Raw genomic sequence first — 18,844 nt, 5'->3', positions numbered from 1 at the left:
TGAGCGTAAGTGTTGGATTTAACAGAAACTTCAAAATAATTACTATAAATATGTTTATTCGATTAAAGAAAATATGACATCAATGAGTGAATAGATAGAAAATCTCAACAGAGAAATGAAAGCTATAAAAAGCAGAAATTCAGTTTATAAAAACAAAATTTGGACATAGAAGAGGCATCCACAGGGAAGAGAGTGTGGAGATACACAGGGAGAAGGTGGCCATGTGATAGGAGTGATGCATCTACAAGCCACGGAGTGCCAAGGATTGCTTAATGAACAGAAGCTAGATGAGCCAAGGAAGGAATCTCACATACAGCCGTTAGAGAGAGCATGACCCTGCTGACACCTTGATTTTGGACTTTAGAACTGTGAGACAATAAAGTTCTGTTATTTTAAGAAAAGAAAAGTTCAGGAGTTTAAAAATATAGTAACTGAAATTTTAAAGTAGCTAGGTGGGCTCCGTGGAAAGAAAGCAGGCGATGGCGGGTGGGGAGGGACAGAGCTCTGGAGTGGGTTGCCATGCCCTCCTGTTCCACAACAGGAGAAGCCCCTGAAGTGAGAACTCCATGCATCTCAGCTAGAGAGCAGCCCGCACTCGCTGCGTCCAGAGAAAAGCCTGCCTGGCAGTGGGGAACCAGCACAGCCAAAAATAAGCAAAATCACTAAAACATAAGGACAAAATAGTGACATTTTCAGATGGAGTGAGAGAATTGATCATTAGCACTCCTGTACTACAAGATATTTTAGCTGAAGGGAAATGACACCAAATGGAATGTTGGATCTACACAAATGAAGAGAACTAGGAATTGTAAATATGTGTACAAAAAGAAAGTATTTTCTTCTATTAATTTCCTTAAAAATAAATAACTGAAAGTAAATACTTATGCTATATATATATAAGTATAATATATATGACAGCAAAAATAAAGAATGGGGCACAAGGCAAGAGAAATACTTTGTAAGATCTCTGCATTTTTATCTCAAGTATTTTAGTATTTCTCCTCGGTACACTGGAGTACATTGAATCTGTATACTGTAGCTACATGAAAAGTGTGAAAGTGCTCGTCGCTCAGCTGTGTCCCGCTCTGGGATCCTGGGGACCATAGCCCTCCAGGCTTCGGTGTTCATGGAAGTTTCCAGGGAAGAACACTGGGGTGGGTAGCCGTTCCCTTCTCCAGGGAATCTGCCCAAGCCACAGATCGAACCCAGGTCTCCTGTGTTGCAGGCTGATTCTTTACTCTCTGAGCCACCAGGAAAGCCCCTGTAACCACATGCGTGCTAGGTCGCTTCAGTCGTGTCCAACTCTGTGCGACCCTCTGGACTGTGGCCCACCAGGCTCCTCTGTCCATGAGATTCTCCAGGTGAGAACACTGGAGTGGGTTGCCATGCCCTCCTCCAGGGGATCTTCCAACCCAGGGATTGAATCCATGTCTTCTACATCTCCTGCACTGGCAGGTGGGTTCTTTACTTCTGGAGCCACCTGGAAAGCCCAAATAAGAGCTGAAGAGAGGAGTTAGACTGTAGCCCACCATGCTCCTCTGTCCATGGAATTCTCCAGGCAAGAATGAACACTGGATTGAGCTGCCATTCCCTTCTACAAGGGATTTTCCTGACCCAGGGATCAAACCCAGGTCTCCTGCATGGAAGGCAGATTCTTTATCAACGGGGCCACTAGGGAAGCCCTTGAGTAACCATTAAAAATATAATAAAAAAATACAGCTAGAACCCCAACAGAGGAATTAAAATGGAATTCCAAAAAATATATGTTTAACTCAAAGGAGAGTGGGAAAGGAAGAACAGAGGAAGAGTGAACAGATAGGAAAAATAAGAAACAAACACATGGATGCAGATATAAAAGAAATATATCAACAGTTAAGTGTAAATGAACCAAAAACTAGTCAGAAGGCAGAGGTGGTCAGATTGGACAAAAAGCAATAACAACTATGAGCTATTTATATGTGGTGCACTTTAAATACAAAGGCACAAATACGTGGCAAATAGAAAGATAGAAATACACTAGGCAAACAATATGCATAAGAAAGTGTCTCTATTATTTACCAGAGAAAATAGACGTCAGTACAAGGAAGATTGCTGGACACTTGAGAGGATAAGTATTGTTTTAATGATGAATAGGTTAATACATTAAGAAGGTAAAATAAGTTTATTATCACACTTAATAAACAGAATTTCAAAATACATGAAGCAAAAACTAACCGAACACAAGGGGAAAATGGTCAAAGCCACAGTCTTAGTTGGACACTTTAATACACTCAGTAATTAATAGCACAACTGCATCCCTTCAAAGGTGAAGGAAGTCAAAGATCCAAAAGCTATTGCCAACAACCATGACCTAATTAACATTTATAGCCAACAACTGCAGAATGCACATTTTTTCCCCCAAACATACAAGGAACATTCAACAAGTAGGCCGTGTGTTAGGGCATAAAACAAGCCTCAGTGTAGTTCAAAAGATTGACATCTTACAGGGTTTTGTTTTCTGACCATAGTGAAGGTAAGCTTGAACTGCATGATAATAAAATGACTTTGTATTAAAAATTGTGGGGTGAAGCTACAGCAGTACTTCCAGGAAAATTTTTAGCTTTAAATGCTATTGTTAGAAAAGAAAGATTTCAAAAATCAAGTTATCTAAGCTTCCACATTAAGAAGGTAGAAGAAGAGCTTCCCTGGAGGTGCAGTGGATGAGAATCTACCTGCCAGCGCAGGGGACACAGGTTCCGTCTTGTCCAGGGCGATTCCACGTGCTCTGGAGCAGTGAGGCCCACGCACCACAGAGTCTGCGCTCCACAGCGAGGGAGGTCCCCACGGTGAGGACCCACGCCCCGCAGTGAAGAGTGGCCCCGGCGCAGCAGTGAAGACCAGCGCAGCCAAAGATAGGTGTAAGATGAATGAGGTTAGACAAAGGCAAAGTCAAACCCACAGTAAATGGAATGAAGGAAATGATCATGATAACCATAGAAACAAAGGAAATAGATGAAAAACCCGGTCCTTTGTAAATATCAGTAAAATTGATAAACTTCTAGCTAGGCTGATCGGGGGGAAAATGCAAAGGATATAAGTTACCAATATTGAGAATAAAAAAAATTGGGGATAAATCTATATGAAGTTTAGAATTTAAAAGATATTAAACACTATTTTGATTGACTATGCTAATAAATTTGGCGATTTAGATGAAACAGACCAGTTTCACAAGTCACAAAATTAACACGAGATGTAGAAAATGTTAATAGCCTTTTGTCTTCCAAATTTTAACTACAAGCAAATTTTAGGCCCAGATAGCTTCACTTCTATAAACACTGAAGAAAGATGTGGTACCAATCCAACACAACCTGAATAGAGGGGATGAGAATAGCTCCCAAGTCACTTCAAAAAGTCAATTTAATTTTGATAGCAAAACCAGTAAAAGAAGTTATAAGAATAGGAAACTACAAATTAAGGGGAAGGGGACAACAGAGGACGAGATGGTTGGATGGCATCACCGACTCAATGGACATGAGTTTGAGTAAACTCTGGGAGTTGGTGATGGACAGGGAGGCCTGGCGTGCTGTGATTCACGGGGTCACAAAGAGTCGGACACGACTGAGCGACTGAACTGAACTGAACTGAATGTCCCTCAAGGATATGTAAAGATTCTTAACAAAATATTGATACGTTAAACCAAACAATGTCAAAAAAGAGTAATACATTATAACCAAGTGGGGTTTTCCCCAGGACTAATTTAGCATTAGAAAATCAATGAGTATAATTTTTGACATTAGTAGTACAAGGGAAAATCATAAAATATCAGGTACAAAAAAATCATATGACTAATGACCATTCCCAATTAAAACTCTCAGAAAACAAAATAAAGAAACTTTCTCAACATGATATGGGGCATCTATGAAAACAACACAGCTAACATGGTACTTAATGATTAAAGTCTTGTACGTCTGGTTTCAACACTTTTATTGAGAATTGTACTGAATGCCTTAGCCACTACAATGGTGATGAAAAGGAAATAAAAGGCAGATTGAAAAGGAAGAAGTAAAACTTTTATTTATGACATGATTTCTTATATGGAAAACCTTAAGGAATCTACAAAAAAAAGTTACTTGAACTAGTAGGTAAGTATTAGTCAAAGGTACTTAGCCAGGTCAAAGGACACAGAGATAATACACATACATAAATCAGTAGTATTTCTTGATACTAGCAATGAATAATTGGAAAATGAAAAAAATTTCCATTTTCAGTATCATTTAAAAGCATCAAATTCTTTGGGATTAAAAGAAAAGTTGGGGACGTCCCTGGTGGTCTAGTGGCTAAGACTGCTTGCTCCCAATGCAGGGGGCCTGGGTTCAATCCCTGGTCAGGGAACTAGATCCTACATACTGCAGCTAAGACATGGTGCAACCAAATAAATAATTTTTTAAAAGTGTTTCTTCAAGAGGGAGATGTATGTGTAATTATGGCTGATTTGCATTGCTGTATGGTAGAAACCAACACAACACTGCAAATCAGTTTTCCCCCGATTAAAAATAAATTTTAAAAAAAGAAGTGTCCTTCTTTAAAAAGAAAAAAGTTTGCACAGATGCAGTGGGGATATAAGGAAAGAAACAAATAATTTAACTTGAGACCAGAAGTGGTCTGGAAGAATTTTCAGACACAGTGATATCTGTCCTGAGTCTTGAAAGACAAGAAACATTCAAACAATCAAACAAATGATAGTCATTCCAGGCAAAAGAAAGAACCATAAGCAAACATAAAGATAGGAATGCTGAGAAAGCATGGCATATATAAGGATCTGAAGTATTTCTATGCAATTTGCTCAAATGAGGAGGAAGAGTAATCAGGAAGACCCTAAATTATGAAGGACTCTAATTCAGCTGGTAAAGAATCTACCTGCAATGCAGGAGACCCCAGTTCGATTCCTGGGTTGGGAAGATCCCCTGGAGAAGGGATAGGCTGCCCACTCCAGTATTCTTGCCTGGAGAGTTCCATGGACAGAGGAGCCTGGCAGGCTATATAGTCCATGGGGTCACAAAGAGTGGGACACAATTGAGGGACTTCAGCTTTTTCAAGAGTCTTACTAAGGCCTTTGTCCTTTATCCTGTACCTCATAGGGTGGGTTTTTTTTTTTTTTCATTTATTTTTATTAGTTGGAGGCTAATTACCCCACAATATTGTAGTGGGTTTTGTCATACACTGATGGGTTTTAAGTGAGAGAGACATGATAATATTGTGTTTTAGGAATTGGCCATGGCAGAGGAGTTGAATTCAGACCCTTATAGCTATTTATGTTGAGTTCAGCTAGCAGTAGAGAGGCAGTGATACTCTATGGCTGCTTCTTAGGAATGAGGCATTCGGTTTCACCAAGCAATCCCTGTTCCAGGAGGAGATGCATGCCAACTTCTCGCTTGACTCACCCAGAATCCTGTGTTCAGCTTTGGTGCTGTTGACAGTGGTAACCATCACATTTGCTAAAAGAAATAGTGTGGAAACTGTGGTAGCAGCAATAGCATTGGTAGTCCAGCAGTTGCTACCTAATATACCAGAGGCAGTGGTACCCAACCAAGTGAAGAGATACCTGGAAGATAGAGCAATATTATTCCTGGCTCCTGACACAGAGGTTGTTTAAGTGCCTCCGACTAGCATCATTAGGCTTCGTGAACTGCTTAATCATTTTGCCAAGGAGTGGTAGTGAAGGTAGAAGATACTTTTGTAATTAATGTATACTTAAACTTAACACTGTTAGGTTTATAACCCATATTGTATTATCCTCCATATCTGACTATAAGCTGATTATACATTGAATGAGGTTGTATATCTTAGGTCCTAACAGGAAAAGAAAGAAACAGGCCTGGGTTTGAGTGTCTTTCTCTGCTTCATGGCTAAATAATTCATAACCCTCTGAACTCTAGTTTCCCAATCTGTATAATGGAGATGATAATGCCTTCCTGATGATAAAATGCCTTCCTGATAGGGTAACTGTGAAAATTAAAGATGTATGGAAGCACTCACCATGTTCTTAGCACAAAGTAGATTCTCTTGTACTAGCTTCCTTTCTTTCACTTCTATTGTAGATTATCCTGTGTATTTGTTTTTCCAAAGGTTGCTTTTCACTTTGCCTTAAGGTTGAAATCTTCCCTACTGCTCCTCTGTCCATCATGGACCATAAACCATTTCCCTCTGTGCCCTCTGTTCTGTGCTATGGCCTTTGGGTAATTTAAGAAGGTATGGAAGTTGGCAGCTTTGACAACAGTGAAACTTTGACCAAAGAAAATAAACTAATACTTATGTTATACAAGATATGCAAATTGTCAGTGAAATGAAAAGGTAAAATAGGTTTAGTCTTAAAAGCTAAGCTTTAAGTCCTCTTAGATAAAGCTAAGAATCCCACCGCTTAACCTCTTATCTTCTCACAATCCTTCAACAGGACGTCATTGACTTAACTAGAGAAACCAGACCAAGGGCAAAGGATCGCAGTGGACTCTGTGTGATTGACCTGACAGGATCTGAAGAAGAAAATAGACCTATTGCCACTCTTGACTTGACTCTAGAACCTGTTGCTCCTTCCCAGAAAGAGCCAGCCAGTCTTCAAGCATGTGTCAGCCTCTCCAACAAAGAGATAACGGAAGGGTGGGTGGACAGAAGCTCTAGGCCTGCAGCACGGAGAATCATCAATAGTGATCCTGTGGATTTGGACCTTTTGGAAGAAACTGCATTCGAAGGTCCCCAGCTGCCCATGTCTACCAGTGGGGACTCTGTTTACCCAGTAGAACCGAACTGTAGCTCAACCATATTCAAAGGTGATCTCAGCTTCTTGGCAAACCTACAACCCTCTTCAAATATTCACTCCCTCCCCCAAACCAGCAATAATAGTAGCAGTAGCAATCAAAGGACAGCCCTGCCATGCCCACCACAAGCCTTGCCATGCCCACTGCGAGCCTCACCATGTCCACCTCGAGCCTCCTCATGCCCACCACGAGCCTTGTCATGCCCATCACTAACCATGCAGTACCAGCTACAAACTTTGCCTCGCCTGCCTCAAGAAGAGCCATGTCCTCCTCAAGACATGCCCTGCCCTCAGAATGTGCCAGGCCCCCAGCAGGATATGCCAAGTCCACCTCGTGATTCATCATGGCATCCTCAGCGCTCACCAAGCCCACCTCAACACTCACTGGGCCTACCTCAAGATGTACCAGGTCCACCTCAGAATACATCATGTCTGGAAGATGTGGCCCATTTGCAGGACATGCCACAGTCCCTGGAAGACATGCCACAGACACCACAAGATACGCCACAGTCATCAGGAGACATGCCACAGTCACCAAGAGACACGCCACCGTCCCTGGTCAGCATGCTACAGCCACCAGCAGATATGTCACAGTCACCCGTCAACACACCACCGTCACCAGGAGATGTGCCAGCATTACCAGGAGATGCTCCAGCGTTACCAGGAGATGCGCCACCGTCACCAGCAAGTGTACCACATTCATCTAGAGACGTCGCATGCTTATCAGGAAACATGCTGCATTCACCTGGGGACATGTCATGCTTGTTGGAAGACATGCCACCCACAGTTGGACCTCATTTACCAAAAATCAGGCCTGCCTCTCCCCAGAACGACATACGGAACCGTGACACCCCTATGGATGTCTCAACTCCATCCTCTCCAAGCTCCTCTCCCAGCCCACCGTCCCCAGAGTTTGAGACTTCCTTAGAGAAAATTCCTTGGACCTCTGCCACAGAAAATCCAGCCAGAAAAGAGAGATCGCTGTCAGAGCCTGTCAACCCCGGGTGTGCCCTGATGCAGGCACAGATACCACAAGGCGGATTGTACAACAGACCGTGCCTACATAGACTGAAGTACTTCTTACGCCCTCCGGTGCATCACCTCTTCTTCCAGACACTAATACCAGATAAAGACACAAGAGAGGTGAGCTGACATGCCGTCCCTTGGGGATCAAGTGTCCTTTGTATAGGCCTTGTATATGCTCAAGGGGGTCCACACATGACAGAACAGGATCTGTTGAGTTTCACATTTTTATCTTTCTCCCGTTTGTGGAACCATCCCATGTAGAATCAGGGCCGGGTTCAAACTCAGCCTCACACTTAGAAGCCAGCACTGGAGACCTCACTTTCTTGCAGCTCAGTCGCTAAGTTATGTCTGAACTTGTGACCCTACGGACTGTGGCGCCAGGCTCCTCTGTCCTCCACTGTCTCCCGAAGTTTGCTCAGATTCATGTCCATTGAGTCAGGTGATGCTGTCTAACCATCTCATCTTCTGCTGCCCCTTCTCCTTCTGCCCTCAATCTTTCCCAGCATCAGGGTCTTTTCCAGTGAGTCAGCTCTTCTCATCAGGTGGCCAAAGTATTGGAGTTTCAGCTGGTCAGCATCAGTCCTTCTAATGAATATTCAGGACTGATTTCCTTTAGGATTGACTGGTTTGATCTCCTTGCAGTCCAAGGGACTTTCAAGAGTCTTCTCCAACACCACAGTTCAAAAGCATCAATTCTTTGGTGCTCAGCTTTCTTTATGGTCCAACTCTCACATTCATACATGACCACTGGAAAAACCATAGCTTTGACTAGACAGACCTTTGTTGGCAAAGTAATGTCTCTGCTTTTTAATATGCTGTCTAGGTTGGTCATAGCTTTTCTTCCAAGGAGCAAGCGTCTTTTAATTTCATGGCTGCAGTCACCATCTGCAGTGATTTTGGAGCCCAAGAAAATAAAGTCTGTCACTGTTTCCATTGTTTCCCTGTCTATTTGCCATGAAGTGATGGGAGCAGATGCCATGATCTTAGTTTTTTGAATGTTGGGTCTTAAGCCAGTCATTAGAAAGTTTAGTTGCTCAGTTGTGTCCAACTCTTTGCAACCCCATGGACTGTAGCCTACCAGGCTCCTCTGTCCATGGGATTTTCCAGGCAAGAGTACTGGAGTGGGTTGCCATTCCCTTCTCCAGAGGATCTTCCCAACCCAGGGATCAAACCTGGGTCTCCACATTGTAGGCAGACGCTTTACCATCTGAGCCACCAGGAAAGTCAAGCCAGTCATTAGGGAACTGCAAAAAAAGAAAATCACATCTACTAGGACGGCTCTAATAATATTTTTATTGAAATATAGCTGGTTTACAATATCATGTTAGTTTCAAGTGTATAGCAAAGTGAGTCCATTATTTTTTCAGATTATATTCCATTATAGGTTTTCACAAGATATTGAATATAATCCCCTATATAGGGGTTTCTATGTGGAACCCCTAAAAGCTGGTTTCTAAGCTGTTTAGTAGATTCGCCCAGTGCCTTCTTAGCCAGGTTCTGTGCTGCCACTTGCCAGCAATCAGCCTGAATTCCTGAGTCTCTTTTTCTTTAGCTCTGAAATGGGCCATAGCACCTGTATCATGTCATTGTTTGGCTTAAAGGTAAACACACGGAAGCACAAAGCAACCTTTCAGCATTTATAGAAATGCTCTATAAATAGTTGTTCCCCTTAAGGAAAAGGGCTTTAGAACAATTTATAAACTTTATCTAAAATTTGTAGAGGTCCCCATTTGTAGGCAAGTAATGAATAATACAGATTCAAGATCATAAAGTGCATCACACATAAAATAGTCACCAAAGCAAGATTTTCGTTCTTCTCTTGCTCTCAAGTCTTATTACGTGCTATTTACAGTGTTGGTGTCTCAGCCGTGAGATCAGAGGAGTTACGCTTAGGTGGCTTGAGACGTAAGAAAGCTAGCTGGACTTCCTCCCTCCAAGATGCTCACGGCCCTGTGCCTGGAAGGGCAGTTCTAGCCATCACTATTCTACTGTTACACATAAGCTGTCAAAATTTTGTCTAGTTGGTGTTTCAAAATTAATGCTTATTCTCAGATTTTGAATAATGCTTGCTTCCTTAGTATAAAACATCTAAAAATATACAATATTAAAAAATACTTAGCCACATGATGCTATCAGTTGGCATTTATTAATATTAATAGTTGGGTATATTTTCTTCCTTTTGGCCTTTCTGTAGGCACTTTAAGTTTTTTAATAATTGAGGATTTTAACAAAAATGTATTTATTATTTTTGTCTTTGTTGTTTATATAGAATATGAATGTAGAGGGTAGCTCTGAACTAACAGCACCATATGAAACCAACTTCTGTTGCATGACAAGGGCTTCTCTCTAAATCTGTTTCCTTATGTATGAATAGGAATAATAATAGTATGTATTTCTTAGAGTTGTAAGAATTAAGTGAGAATAAGTTAGATGTTAAAAAGATTGTTATTATAATTATTGTTATTATTCTATTCCTATATCAGTGTTTTTAGCATTTGCTTTTCTTCTGATTATTTGTCTATTACAGAAAAATTGAAAAATACAAAGGTACATACAGAGGAAAAAGCATCCATCATTTCACCACCTAGACAATGGAAAGTTTTTTCACACATTCTCAGTCTTCATATACGTACTGTTTGGGGATAGGGGCAGGGGGTGAAGCAGCTTAATATTTACTGTTGACTCAAAAAAAAATCAACAAAATGAAATTCTTCTAATAGTAAAACATATTTAAAACATCTTTCTTCATCTTTTTGTTTCAGTATCTGATACAGTATCATAACTACCCCTAAATATCTTACCACCCCCACTTCAAAATCAACTTAGGTTAGCTCTTGATTCTTGTACTTTGCTTTCTATGCTATATTTTAACACAGATGAAGTCATGTTTACGTGTAGAACTTTGAATTCTTATTTAACTTAATATAAGCATTTCCCATATCATTAGAAGTTTTTTAGATAAGGCTTTTCGATCTCAGTTTTTCTAATTATGAATATTTCAAATGCTGTCTTCAACTTATTCTAGAACCTCTTGCGTTTTTGTCTATAGAAACCTATCTTAATTTATTTATTTTTTTATTTCTACAGAACAAGGGTCAAAAATTAGAACCTATCCCTCATCGAAGATTAAGGATGGTAGCAAACACCATTGAAGAAAACTTCCCCTTGGGGACTGTGCAGTTTCTGATGGACTTTGTATCACCCCAGCACTACCCGCCCCGAGAAATTGTGGCTCACATCATCCAGAAAATCCTGCTCAGTGGCTCTGAGACTGTGGATGTTCTGAAGGAGGCCTACATGCTTCTCATGAAAATTCAACAGTATGGACCTTGGCTGTTGGCAAATCTTTTAGGGAACCTGGACTCAGGGCACAATTTTCTCTTGCCTAAGATTTATTCAACTAAAACAGTAGAGAGGGTGACAGTATATTAATATTATTTGGGTTGTAAATGACAGGAAACTCAATTCAAACTGGCTTTAACAAATGATAAAAGAGAATTTAATGACACATGTTACTAAAAACCTAGAAACCTAGGAGTAAGATGTGACTTAATTCAGCTCCAAAATGGTTACCAGTATCCATTTTTCAGCTTTACTTTGCTTCTGTTTCTAGGCTTCATATGGTGGCTTTCTTAGACACTCTTAATACAAGAGAGCATCCACTTCTTTTATAATCACACGAGAGTTCTGAAATTGAATCTTACAGGTTTTAATTGGCATAACATAAGACATGAGTCTATCTGTCATGTGAACTGTGGGACAGAATATCATGATTAGCTCAACATGCTTCTTGGGCTTCATCCCAGTCCTATTGGGTGAAAGCCACTGGGCTAAGAGTAATAAAGAGTTGATTTCTTCAAGGCAAAATTGGAGTGCTAATGCCTCCCAAAAGAAAATAGATACTAGGTAGCTAGAAAAAGAAAATGAAGTTCCACTTCCCCCAGATGACATGGGTGGGCAAGAGCACTGAGGATAGGAAGACGCCTCTCGCTTCTGTCACTTCTGTCATCTTCTATCGCTTCTGTCATCTTCTGTTGTCTTCTATCGCTTCTGTTGTCTTTTATTGCTTCTGTTGTCTTCTATCGCTTCTGCTGTCTTGTATCGTCTGTTGTCTTCTATCACGTCTGTTGTCTTCTTTCACTTTTATCGCTTCTGTTGTCTTCTATCGTCTGTTGTCTTCTATTGCGTCTGTTGTCTTCTATCGCGTCTGTCGTCTTCTGTTGTCTTCTGTCGCTTCTGTCGTCGTTTATCGCTTCTGTCTTCTATCGCTTCTGTTGTCTTCTATTGCTTCTGTTGTCTTCTATCGCGTCTGTCATCTTCTGTTGTCTTCTATTGCTTCTGTCGTCTTCTGTTGTCTTCTGTCAGTTTTATCGCTTCTGTTGTCTTCTATCGCTTCTGCTGTCTTCTATCATCTGTTGTCTTCTATCGCTTCTGTTGTCTTCTATTGCTTCTATTGTCTCCTATCGCTTCTGCTGTCTTCTATCGTCTTCTGTCTTCTATCGTGTCTGTTGTCTTCTGTTGTCTTCTGTCACTTCTATCGTTGTTTATCGCTTCTGTCGTCTTCTATCACTTCTGTCATCGTCTGTCGTCTTCTATCGCTTCTATTGTCCTCCAGATCCCATCCTTCCTTCCACTAAAATCTCCAGAATCCTAACTGCTGTCACTTGACTTTCAGGCTACATCCAGCTAATGCCAAGACGGTGGAGTGGGACTGGAAGTTGCTCGCTTATGTCATGGAGGAAGAGGTAACAACAATTTGCATGCAGAAATCTTTTGCACAGGTAGTTTTAACTAGAAACAAAAGTGACAGTAAATCTGGTAGTACGGTCTTTGCCATTATTCCTTCCTTTTACCTTTTACCCCCCTGATCCAGACCAAAATATTTCTATTGAAATGGAATGTGCTGCCTTCCGATTCAGGATTGAATATGCTCACTTATCCCTCCCCTTCTTAAGATTTCACTTAAAATAACAGTAAATGAATAGAAGAAGTTATGAACCTATGGCGCTGAAAATAAGGGGAAAGACAAAAGGCTTGAATGAAGACTGGAAAAGCTAAAGGAAACATAAAAGTGCTGACTGGTGAAGCCAGGCAGCGAAAGCTACAGGCTGGAACATGGGCTTGCCAAGGAGGGAGGGAGTCTGCCCTTTAGAACAGAGAGTTTTTGGACTTCTCATATTGGGCTTCCCTGGTGGCTCAGAGGGTAAAGACGTCTGCCTGCAGTGCAGGAGACCCAGGTTTGATCCTTGGGTCGGGAAGATCCCCTGGAGAAGGAAATGGCACCCCACTCCAGTATTCTTGCCTGGAGAATCCCATGGACAGAGGGGCCTGGTGGGCTGCAGTCCATGGGGTCACAAAGAGTCAGATATGACTTCACTTTCACTTTCTTTCAGGGTAGAGTTGGTGCTGCAGAAAAAAGTCTACATTCTGACCTTTAGGGATCCCCGAGCTTAACTGCCAGCTTTCTGTCTACTTACCCAAAAGAACATGGATGGAACAAATTATTATCAATTTAGAATTCTGTAGTCAGCCAAGCTATTGATTAAGTGTGAGGGTGGAATAAAGACATTTCCAGACATGTACAAGCTTGAAAAAATATTCATACACCCCATTTCATAGGTTACTTGAAGATATGCATACAAAGGATAGAGGAGAAATCAAAAAAGGAAGAGGCACAGGATCCAAAGGACACTGGACCTAATCCAGAAGAGTAAGAAAGAGAAGTCCTGAGATTACCACAAATAGTAGACCTAAAGAGTCACTCCAGATTGGAGCAAAAAAAGCACAGGGCTTTAAGAAAGGATGATGTGGGAAACACCACCAAGATGGTAGACGAGGACGCTCCAGGCCCTTGTTCCCCACTGGAGACACCAACTTAACAACAATATATGGTCTGGAATACCTTTGTGAAAACTCTAGAAACCAGTTGAGAAGTTGCAGTGCGCAGGCCAGAGCACAGCCAAGAAGGGGCTCCACTGAAAGGAGCAGGAAAGTTTTTGGTATTGCTGTGTGTCCATGCGCCTCCCTGCCCAGCCTAGCATGGTGCTACTGAGAGGAAGTCTCCCGTACCCTTGGGATGCAAACCAAGGAGAGAACATCAAGTCCTGTGTTCTGGCTTGTCATGGGGATAGTTTTTGTCTCACCTGACTCAGAACACTATTGAAAACCCTGGCTTAGTTTTCTGGCTGAAAAGAAAGGTGAGCACTGCAGCATTTTAGAGCTTCAGAGAGTATGCATTTCCATAAACAGGTACTGGGGGAGCAAGAGACTGTGGGCTCTTGAGAAGAAACAAGGGCAAGCTGCTTGGGTAGTTAAGACAGATAAAAGCACACACACAGCTCAGAGAAAACACATCTCCAGAAAAGTTCTGAGAGCGCTAAGGACCTTTAGCCAGACTGATTGTTAAGGGCCCTGCCCTGCATGAACTCAGTGCATAAGGACTGGGAAAGTTGGTTTCTTTTTCAAATGTTTAAATCTCAAAAGAGCATTGCAGGTCACACAAAGAAACAGGGAAGTGTGGCCCAATCAAAAGAATGAAATAAAGTTCCAGAAAGTGACCCTAAAGAAATGCAAATCTCCGCTGCTCAAGGAGAGCAGAACACAAAACAGAACACAAACAAAATGATGCATGGACAAAATGAGAATATTAAATTTTTAAACTTTAGATAATAATCAAACATATTCTGGACCTGAAAAGTATAATAACTGAATTGAAAAATTCACTAGAGGAGTTCAACAACAGTTTTGATCAGGCAGGAGGAAAAAATACCAGTGAACATGAAGAAAGGTCTTTGAAATCATTGAGACAGAGAAGCAAAAAGAAAAGAGTGAAGAAAATTGAGGAGCACCTGAGGGACTGTGGGGCGTCATTAAACGGGCCACATACGCATTACAGGAGTTCCAGAGAAGGAAAAGAGAAGGGGGCAGAGAGCTTAACGACCAAAGAACTTCCCAAATCTGAGGAAAGAAGTAGACTTACAAATTCAAGAAGGTTAACACCAACGAGATTCACACCAAGAAACGTTGTAATCAAACTGTCAAAAGTCAGACTTAAAAGCAGCAAGGAAAAAATGAATTATCACATACGAGTGAGTTTGTATAAGTCTCTCAGCAAATTCTCAGTGAAGCCATGTAGGTCAGAAGGTAATGGGATGATGGATTCAAAGTTCTAAAAGAAAAAAGCTGTCAACCAAGAATAGCATATCTGGCAAAACTTGCCTTCAAGAAATGAGTGAGCATCTGGAGAGAAGTGACACATCAATACAAGATCCTCAGTAAGATTTCTCATAGGAAATGAGGCTAGTAGATAGTGGGGTGATACATTCCTGTATCCAACAAAACTGTCCCTCAAAAATGAGGGAGAGGTAAAGATACTCCCAGAAAAACAAACGCTGCGGGAATTCATTCCCACTAGTCCTGCCCAGCAGGAAACACTGAAAGAAGTCCTGCAGGCTAAAATGAAACACTAAACAGTAACTTGAAGACATATGAATAAATAGATGTTAGTAGAGATAAATACATGGGCAATTATAAAAACTATTGTGACAGTGATTTGTAACTCCACATTGGTTTTCTATAATGTATTAATTGACTAATACATATTTAAATTATTAATCTAAAAGCTAGTGTTATTTAACTTTGTAACTCCACATAGTGTTTTCTACATAATTTGAAAGATTGAAAAGAACCAAAAAGAATTATTGGACCTCCCTGATGGTCCAGTGGTTAAGAATCTGCCCGCCAATGAAGGCGATGCGGGTTCCATCCCTGGGCTGGGTAGACTCCACATGCCATGGGGCAGCTGAGCCCCTGTGTCACAACTGCTGAGCCCACGCTCTAGAGCCTGCAAGCCATAGCTACTGAAGCCCATGCTCCCTGGAGCCCATGCTTTGCAACAGAAGAAGTCGTCACCACAAGAAGAAGCCCATGCGTCGAAACTAGAGAGTAGCCCCCACTTGCAGCAACTGGAGAAAGCCTGAGCACAGCAGTGAAGACCCAGGGCAGCCAAAACTAAATAAATAAACCAAAAATTGTTTTAAAGAATTATTAGTTTATTTTTGGTCACACAATGTAGTTCTGTGACTTTAACTAAAACGGGTGGGAACACAGCCATAAAGACCTAAGCTTTTGTGTGTTATTGAAGTGAACCTAGTATAAATTCAAAGTATTATAATTTTAGAATGTTAAATGTAATCCCCATGGTAACCACAAGGACACTAGCTATAGAATGTACAGAAAAGGCAGTTAGAAAAGAATATAAGCATTTCATTACCTAAAAAATCAACTAAAGACAAAAGATAGTGGTGCAGGCAATGAGGGACCAAAAAGCTGTAAGACCTTTAGAAAACAAATAGAACAAGGCCAGAGTTAGGTCTCTCTTCATCAGTAAAAGGGAACCAACAGACTGTGCATGCCTGCCTGGCTTTGGTAAGGCTAGGGTCGTCACCATGTGGATCATGAGGACACCAAGACGCAGAGCAGTAAGTTAAGTAAGGAATGGGGCTGAATTTCAAAGAGATACATGAGGTCTCTGCATCACCAAAGCCCATGCTCTTTACCTGCATTAGCTGGGCTTCAGCAATTAGGATCCTTTCACCTGTAACAAAAAACCCATCTCAGCGTTGCTTAAACAATAGACTGTGCATCAGCTCATGTTTAGCAGTGGGATAAAGATCATGGTGGTTTGATCTAGCAGCTTAGCAGTCATTTTTCTGTCTGTCTCTCCAGATATACACAGCTTGGGGCCTATCCTGAGCCCGGGGTTCATCACTGAGTTTCAGTGAGAGAAAAAGACTGACTTTTTAAGCTCTAGGATTGCCTCGCTTGCCCTCTTTTGTAATAGCCTAGGCTGCTTGCTCTCTCCCACAAGCCTCGCTTTTAGACACAGACACACTTGTTGACCCATGTATGTTCCCTTGACTTAGTATTTATGAGAGCCCAGTGGTGTGTCATCCAGGAGACAGAGGAAATTCTTACTTCTCGCTTTTTCTCCCCAAGGGACAAAACCTGCCCGGGCGAGTCTTCTTTCTGCGTTATGTCGTACAGACCCTGGAAGATGATTTCCAGCAGATCCTGAGGAGGCAGCGACAGCACCTGCAGCAAGCCATTGCAAGCACCGTGCTGTCCTGCGACAAGCAGCCCCACAATGTCAGGTAAGCAGCGTCTGCAGCCTGGGGTGATAGGTCCTCCAGTCCCGAGAGCACAGCGGGCGGCTGAGACACAATGTCAGGTAAGCATTGTCTGCAGCCTGGGGTGATAGGTCCTCCAGTCCCGAGAGCGCAGCGGGCGGCTGAGACACAATGTCAGGTAAGCATTGTCTGCAGCCTGGGGTGATAGGTCCTCCAGTCAGCGGGCGGCTGAGACACAATGTCAGGTAAGCAGCGTCTGCAGCCTGGGGTGATAGGTCCTCCAGTCCCGAGAGCGCAGCGGGCGGCTGAGACACAATGTCAGGTAAGCAGCGTCTGCAGCCTGGGGTGATAGGTCCTCCAGTCCCGAGAGTACATCGGGCGGCTGAGACACAATGTCAGGTAAGCAGCGTCTGCAGCCTGGGGTGATAGGTCCTCCAGTCCCGAGAGCGCAGCGGGCGGCTGAGACACAATGTCAGGTAAGCAGCGTCTGCAGCCTGGGGTGATAGGTCCTCCAGTCCCGAGAGTACATCGGGCGGCTGAGACACAGTGTCAGTTAAGCAGCGTCTGCAGCCTGGGGTGATAGGTCCTCCAGTCCCGAGAGCGCAGCGGGCGGCTGAGACTGTCCAGTGACTAGATAATGTAACAGGGATGGATATCATTACTATGAAAGTGAAAGTGTGAGCCACTCAATCCTGTCTGACTCTTTGCAACCCCATGGACTGTAGCCCACCAGGCTCCTCTGTCCATGGAATTCTCCAGGTAGAATACTGGAGTGGGTAGCCATTCCCTTCTCCAGGGGATCTTCCTGACCCAGGGATCAAACCCAGGTCTCCTGCATCGCAGGCAAATATAGACAGTCCTAGGGAAAAAACTCTGTGTACCAACTGTATGTCAGATGCCATAACTTGTGTGGTTTTTCCTCCTGAGACCATCAGACCTCCTTTAATCTATTTCAGTATTGTTCAGACAGCCTCATGAGATACCGGGAAAACATGAACTTGTGTAAAATTTCACAACTGCTATGAGCCTAAATTTATTTCCACCCCCCTGAGTAACTCAGGATAAACTTCATTTGTCACTACTACTTTCTGAGAAATCTTTTATGATAATAGGTTACATAGAACAAGATACAATAAGGTAGCAAACATGTGTTGGTTTTTTTTTCTGTAAAATCAGGTCTAAAGCTTCTGGATGCTTCAGAGTGGGAAACTACCATATCCTTATAAAAGTGGGGGGAAATGTGGCTTCTAGGGTAGGGATCTCAGACTAGAATTTTCATCCTGGAACTACCCCCTTCTTTTGCTTCTTTTAGAAACGGTTCTCTTCAGCATTCCTTTTTTCAAAACATCACTGAGATTTTTTCAGTCATATATACATTCTCATATGTTCTTGCATATTTGTTAAGAATAGTTTTCACAGGCCATTATGGGATATTTACTATTATAATTCCTTTAATTAAAAAGGAAGGACATTTCATTATGTTTTTGAGTATCAATCAGCTGGGAAAATTGAGGGCAGAAGGAAAAGAGGGCATCAGAGGATGAGATGGCTGGATGGCATCACCGATGCAATGGACATGAACTTGGGCAAACTTTGGGAGATGATGAGGGACAGGGAGGCCTGGTGTGCTGCAGCCCATGGGGTCTCAAAGAGTCAGACACGACTGGGTGACTGAGCAATAACGACAATGGCTTTTTCTCCCTTAGTTTGCATGCTTCTATCCATTTCTGTGGATGTGGCATTTTATGTAAAGTTTACATGTTAATTATAGGGGGTAGAAAATCAGTAAGTAGAGAAACTACAGAGAGCACAGGATAGCGTAATTGGGTGTAAAATTGAAAAACAATAATTTAAATAGTGACAGCAGCTCTCCTGACCATTCTGCTTTGTGAGCTTAGGC

General features: G+C 42.1%; 1 protein-coding gene across 2 annotated transcripts in view; it reads left to right on the top strand.

The window, feature by feature from the left end:
* The window catches only part of SIMC1 (SUMO interacting motifs containing 1), a 69,882-nt gene that overhangs the window by 25,375 nt on the left and 25,663 nt on the right, over positions 1-18,844 (top strand). The window contains exons 2-5 of one of the 2 annotated variants that reach the window (XM_070462318.1): positions 6,431-7,933; positions 10,904-11,136; positions 12,492-12,561; positions 16,814-16,968. In XM_070462318.1, coding sequence (XP_070318419.1) covers positions 6,431-7,933; positions 10,904-11,136; positions 12,492-12,561; positions 16,814-16,968 — 1,961 coding nt within the window. Of the gene's footprint in view, positions 1-6,430; positions 7,934-10,903; positions 11,137-12,491; positions 12,562-16,020; positions 16,297-16,813; positions 16,969-18,844 lie in introns of those variants that run through there. The other variant, XM_020908360.2, reaches the window with a different exon arrangement.

The sequence above is a fragment of the Odocoileus virginianus genome, unplaced genomic scaffold (genome assembly GCF_023699985.2).
Source record: "Odocoileus virginianus isolate 20LAN1187 ecotype Illinois unplaced genomic scaffold, Ovbor_1.2 Unplaced_Scaffold_3, whole genome shotgun sequence".
Classification (NCBI taxonomy): domain Eukaryota; kingdom Metazoa; phylum Chordata; class Mammalia; order Artiodactyla; family Cervidae; genus Odocoileus; species Odocoileus virginianus.
The sequence above is the reverse complement of the archived record's forward strand: the minus strand, read 5'-3'. Positions and strand labels throughout refer to the sequence as shown.